At 47.0% G+C, this 6,019-nt stretch overlaps 1 protein-coding gene across 1 annotated transcript; it reads right to left on the reverse strand.

Annotated features, from left to right (window-relative positions):
- Positions 1-1,095: 1,095 nt before the first annotated feature.
- On the reverse strand, positions 1,096-4,568 carry LOC129583051 (uncharacterized). Its single transcript, XM_055474745.1, has 4 exons — positions 3,825-4,568; positions 2,134-2,904; positions 1,849-2,063; positions 1,096-1,449 (listed from the first exon to the last, which is right to left on the reverse strand). The coding sequence occupies exons 2-3, from the start codon at positions 2,887-2,889 to the stop codon at positions 1,857-1,859; spliced, it is 963 nt and encodes a 320-aa protein (XP_055330720.1). The 5' UTR covers positions 2,890-2,904; positions 3,825-4,568; the 3' UTR covers positions 1,096-1,449; positions 1,849-1,856.
- Between the last annotated feature and the right edge of the window lie 1,451 nt (positions 4,569-6,019).

The following is a 6,019-nucleotide window of genomic DNA, read 5'->3' on the forward strand; positions in this document are numbered from 1 at the left end:
CTTTCATGTGCTCGTGTGAACAATCAATGCAACAAGCGTGCGTACAGTGGATACCATTCGAGTGCTGTGAAAAGCGGAAAAGACAGCAATAAGTCTCCTTCAGCCTATTGCATTTGTTGGTGGCTAAAGATTGTCTGTTAAATTACTGTTTTCGATGTATCAACTAGGCGCTTATCGTTGAAAATTATATTCTTAAAAAGTGCGTTTAAGAACAGTTTGTCGTATTCTGACGATAGCTTATTTATTTTGTATCCGAAACCACGCTCACAACAGCAGAGCCGCCAGGTTGTTCTGTTGAATTGGCCAGCGAGTGCGTGAAAACCTTCAGGATATACCCAAGTCCGCAGCAATGCGTGCATTTCACCTGTGGATGCTACTCGGCGCAGTCTGCCTCACCATCATCCCAACCACGGCGCTTTCGCCTAAACGACAAGGACAAACTGTCAGTCCTATGGTTTTGCCGATAATGTGTCCGGGAGGTCCACGGTGTCGCCAGGACAAAGACTGCGACGTCTACTGTCTGGAGCGGAAGGCCGGGACGGCTCGCTGTAGGGGTTCTCCACGACGCTGTGTGTGCGACAACTGTTGAGGCACCCGTTGGTTGAGCCGTTCGATGCCCGCAGTTTTTTGGATGAGAACATTGTGAATGCACTTACAGAATAGTACTCTTGGAGCTGTACCGTACAGAAGCGACATATGTAATTCCGATGGCATCGTTTTGTGCACCGGAATAGGCCCACCGTTCATATATAACAACAGTTGCCGAAATGATTGCTTTCCCTGTAATAATGTCACCACTGGCGATCATTGTGGCCTGTCTGTTTGGTTATTCTCCCAGATGTCGAAGCCACTGAACACTTGCGCGATCCTGTATGCTTTTTCAGTGTTAAAATTTCCATGGTTTTATTGAGTTTAAAATCTGCGCAGGCCTGTTTGAATGTCTGTTAGCGACTGCCTAATAAAAGCGATAAAATAACCGCAAAAAGTTTAATGCGCTGATATTACAAGGTGTTGGGAATCATTTCATCGGTCACCCGGCTTAAAAAGTCTGCTTCGGAAAGCGTCGCAGTGAAGTGATTTTAATAAACTACTGATCAGAGCACATGAGGATGAGCCGAAAGTTTAGCAGGGACTTTTAACCTGCTGAGCATGGAGCTGTTTAGCAGGTCAAGAAAACGTGAGCAACCTTGCACATGGACATACTAACAGCGATACCAAATGACCAGTGTCAGGGAATTTCAGCAAAGCTGATGAAACAAACTGAATTCACTTAACCCGATTAGAACAACGAACGGAGCAAAGGGGAATTGGCATGGTAAGCAAATACAACTAGTCCATCACTAACGAAGACCATTCCATTTTGATTTTCATTCCAATGATTCCATGACCATCCGAAGTTTAGGTATTCCATGAAGAAGCGCTGCCGCGTACAGGAATCCAACATCGTCGCTACAACCACAAATGCACAGCATCGTAATACTAAACTGGTCTAAAGCCATAATATTATACCTTCAACAGACTCAGTTTCAATTGACACAATGATATAAATCCGCATTTTTCGATGACTACAGATACAATTGTATTATCGTAATGGGAATAAACAGCGTCGGCACCCGGCACAGCGCATACGAGGACAATTGGGTGCTGTGAACATACCCTGCACGATTAGGCTGCGATGAACAGCTGGCTAACCGCAGCTCGCAACGCTGCTGGTATCACAGTTTTAATGCAAACGGCTATAAATGAAGCTTGGCTGTTCATCGCAACCTAATGGTGTAGGGTTTGTTCACAGCACCCAATTGTCCTCGTAGTATCAGCGGCTCGATCGCGGCCTCTGCACGCACCCACCTGTTAATCTAACGCGGAGCCGCATCACCTGGACCGCGGGCCGTCGTTTGGCCATCAGCCGAAGAAGCAGCGGAGTCGATGCTTTTGCTCAAGACCGCTGCCGTCAGCGTGGTCAGCCGACTCGGATCCAAATCGCCGATGCTCGCCTCCGTCCATTCCCGGTGACGATACGGCGTGGACGGGCGCGGATCCACACGCTGGTACTTATTCAGAGCCTGCACAATCACCACCATCTACTCGTAGGCGCACTTTGTAAGTCCGTAAAGTAACCAGCAACCGGCTTACCTCCACAATTTGTCCTGCCGTCAGCGCAGTGGACCGACCAGCCAGGCAGTCGGCAACGGAGGTCGACAGGGTCGTCCGGTCTACCGGCTTCGTCAAAACGAGGTTCTTCTCAAACAAATCCCACAGCTCACTCTCCAGTTCACCGCTCGATGCGGCACTAAATGTATGTCGCGCTACACGTGCCTTCAAAAGGCGATCAGCCATCTCGCATCTCTTCCACACCACTTTGTTGCATCCCGACTTGCGGAACGTCTGAGCCACGCTGTCCACAACACCACCAACAGCAGCATACGCCGCGCTCCAATCGCAATTGTCGAAAAGCAATATCGGTAGCCTGGCTGGTGTGAGGATCATATCGAGCAGAGCGGACACCTGCTCGCAACGCTCTCCGCCGATATCCATAATAATCGCCACCTTGGTGCGGCTGCTGAGACATTTCCTCAAACAAACTGCCATCCAGTACATTCCGTGATGCGCAAAGTTGAGAACGCCATAATCCGGATGGCCGAAGGACACCTGCACATCGGGGAAGTTGGCTTCCGTGGTGAGAATACCGTCCCACAGGGGACACACCCGTCGGCACCGAATACGGCCGACAGAGTCCAGCGAGCGGAAGACCTCGATCAATAGCTCTGCCGGCAACGACAGAGGCATCATATCGTCCGAAATCTCTGGCGGTTCATAAGGTGCACTAGTCTGCTTATGCAGCAGCCGCTGGATGTCCGATCGGCCACTCTCCCACTCTCTGCGCGCCATGCCGTATACGCGTTCCTAAGGCAAGCAACACGCTAGTCGATTCGGTGATTGATAACCGTAGAGTTTCTTCTTAAGTATCGCTTTCAGCACTACCAGATTATGGCAGTTCGTTGCGGAGTATTTGAAGCAGAATATTGCACATTTCTAGAAATTTCACTGTTAGAAGAAATACCGCTTCTGTAATTGGCACTGTTGAAAATGTTATTTTGTTTAACCGGAAATATGCTTTGATGTTATCGTTATCGCTCTTCTGAAGGGCACAGACTCAAATTCTGACTCTGACTCTGATTCTGACCACTCAAACTCTGACTCGGACTACTCAAAGTCTGACTCTGACCGCTCAAAGTCTGACTCTGATTCTGAAGGTTTCTTAGGTTTTTCTTAGGTCTCTTAGGTTTCTTAGGTTTCCTAGGTTTTCTTAGGTTTGGACAGTCAGAGTCAGACTTTGAGTGGTCAGAGTCTAAGGCAGAGCTTGAGCGTGGGCCCTTCTGAAGTGCTTAGGGCTCTACAATAAGAGCAATATGAGATTATTCTGAACGTATCCCAAGTCATTTTTTGACCATTAATGTCTTTAGCGCAAAGGAAGCACTCCCTCGCAGGCAAGGACAATAAGTAAAAGGTTAAAACAAGAGGTAATTCGATAAAGTCCTATTATTAAATATACGAAACGTGCGATGGACGTTTTCCACATTTAAAAGGCTGAAATCGCCAAATATGTCATTGGTTCGCCAAAACGCTAGCCGTTTGGCCAATACCGCCAATACGTAACTGCAAAAAATTACTCCAAAAAAATCTGTTCTCAAAGAATAAAAAATCTATTACAGAAAACGATAGAAACCTGTGGTACTGGAGTGTAGTAGGAATACTTCGAAGTATGTGAAATGCATAATTTCAACTACAGTACTTTTAGAGGTGAAGGTTGAACAGTGGCTTACCACTTGCACCCATGTTAATGGAAGCGACGTCTCCCGTTGCAGATAGAAAAGCGTCCTGCTGGGCGGGAATGTGCACAACACACGCAGCAGTTCGTGCAAATTACATTCGAAGACCTTATCAAGTAGCGGGAATTCATCGAATTGGCAGGTGGCGGGCAACGAGCAACAGCGGACCACAAAATCGTCCTTCTGCACGCGGTGCTTCTGGAAATCCGCGGGGGAAGGCGCGGGGCGTATCTGAGCGAGGGGGACCAGTTGTTTGACGGGGCCTTCGGGCAACTGCACTTGCACCAGTTCCACGTCCTGGCAGCTGAACTCTTCAGTCCGTCCCGGGTACCAGATCCAGGCACCGTCCGGGTAGCGGCGCTGCAGCACCTGCACATCCCGCGGTTCGCAGACGGCCTGTTTAAATGGGAAGTGAAAAGCCCGTTCGCATTCGACAAACTCTGCCCACTGGGAAGCGCAGTGAAAGTCGACAATCAGACAACCTTCCGCCACGTTAATGACGTCGCCGTGCTGCAGCAGCCCGCCGTCGACGAGAACGTCCACGGCGTTCCAGCGCGTGACTTCCCGCTCCCGTTGCCGTAAAAAGGCATAATGCACTTCGTGCTGCTCAGGTAAGTGTTAACGTACAGAGTACACCTGCACCTGCAAAATGCACATACAAAATAGTCTGATTATCGATTGGTCTGAATAATCTGATAATGGCAGTGCTTGGTGTCGCGTTTTCAGTGTCAGATTAATTTTACGCAAACGACACGGAATCTCTCAAGCAACAATAGTTAATGGCATAGCACATCGAGGGCAAAATCAAACGCGCAAAGAATGAAGAACTCTGCGAATGATTTGAAGGAAGCGCCATTCTGGGTGGTTACACTGTGAGCTGGAATTGGTTTAAGTGTGGTGAAAAGCAGTGAAAAGGCGCAGGTAGAGCAGCACGCTCTCCGCTCTCAGCGCTCAGTCGGGCGACGAGTTGCCGGAGTTGGACAGAGAGCTGTCTGTGGAATCATTTTGAACAGAATGTTCGAACTTCGAACTGGTCAGCTCGATCGAGATTCAACACCGACAGTACTGCTGGACAACCCAATACTCTGTGGAAACGAATAAAGGTCGATTGCGGAGATTGTATTTTTTTTGCATTTAGCGTGCATGAATCCTTCAGCACACTTTTTAAGGTGTAAATTCGCTGATGACGGTGATGTTGCTTGTTTTCTTGTTATCTTCCTGTTTGCAGCATTAATTAATACATATTTTGTTATTGTAGTGGAGAGGTGTTGTGCATTCACCGAGACGGAAATGCAGTGGTGATTGTGGATGGTGTGATTTATGCATGTTATGAAGTACTGTATGTAAAAATTTTGTAAATATGACTTCAATATTATTACAAGTCGACAGCAGCAATTTGTTCTTACATCAATCCAGAATTCCATAAGTTTTTTGCACAATTTAAAAATAAATTTTAAATTTTTGAACTTTATTTTAAAATTAAAAAGACATGCTAGAACAGTGGATCGGCGTAAAACGATCTTCCTGGTTATGTGCATCAGTGCATATACGTGGAAAATTCGAAGGAGACCGGTCCATAATGAGACGTATGGTATGTACCTCGTACATCTGAATGCATTTATACTTTGTGGAATTTTATTACCCTTATAACTCCGCAACCGGATGTTGCGCACGAAAATAGATATCACGCCTACGTTTGCACATCGTTTGACTACAGAACGTCAAAGAGCCATCCAAAAACGTGTTTGCACAGTGCGCTAAAACGGAAATTTAAAGCCATGTACCGGGTCGCTTCCCATAACAGGTAGCTTACGCCCGCTTCCGGGTGCAGTATTACTAGCATTTCTCACAATACAAGTAACAACTTTGCATTCATTATATCGCTGAATGCGATCATTGTCGGGCAACTTTTCTTGGCTGATTTAAGATTGCAATATCTGGAAAGTGTCCTTCATCCGCTCACCTAGTACTCTCCCATTTTAGCGGTACATATCCAGATGATTCATGCAACTCTCTAACTATAAGTCTTCTAAATACGCGTGTGAACGGGCAAAGGTTAGTTAGTCTTACGAAATATTCTGGCACGTTGACGCGTAAAACTGTCGAATATATGTTTTGTCATTCCTGATCGGTATCGGCGCAAAGGCCACTTGCGATTTGCCGAGCGGAAGGGTCCTGTTAAGTCTGTA

Source organism: Paramacrobiotus metropolitanus, unplaced genomic scaffold, assembly GCF_019649055.1.
Source record: "Paramacrobiotus metropolitanus isolate TYO unplaced genomic scaffold, Prichtersi_v1.0 Parri_scaffold0000009, whole genome shotgun sequence".
In the NCBI taxonomy this organism is placed as follows: Eukaryota; Metazoa; Tardigrada; class Eutardigrada; order Parachela; family Macrobiotidae; genus Paramacrobiotus; species Paramacrobiotus metropolitanus.

What these genes read in the sequence shown, in the direction of transcription:
- LOC129583051 (XM_055474745.1), bottom strand. Translation starts at nt 2,889, where the DNA reads ATGGCGCGCAGAGAGTGGGAGAGTGGCCGATCGGACATCCAGCGGCTG. An exon ending in CGGCAGGACAAATTGTGGAG is followed by an intron (nt 2,064 to 2,133) that starts GTAAGCCGGTTG and finishes GTGATTGTGCAG; the next exon opens with GCTCTGAATAAGTACCAGCG.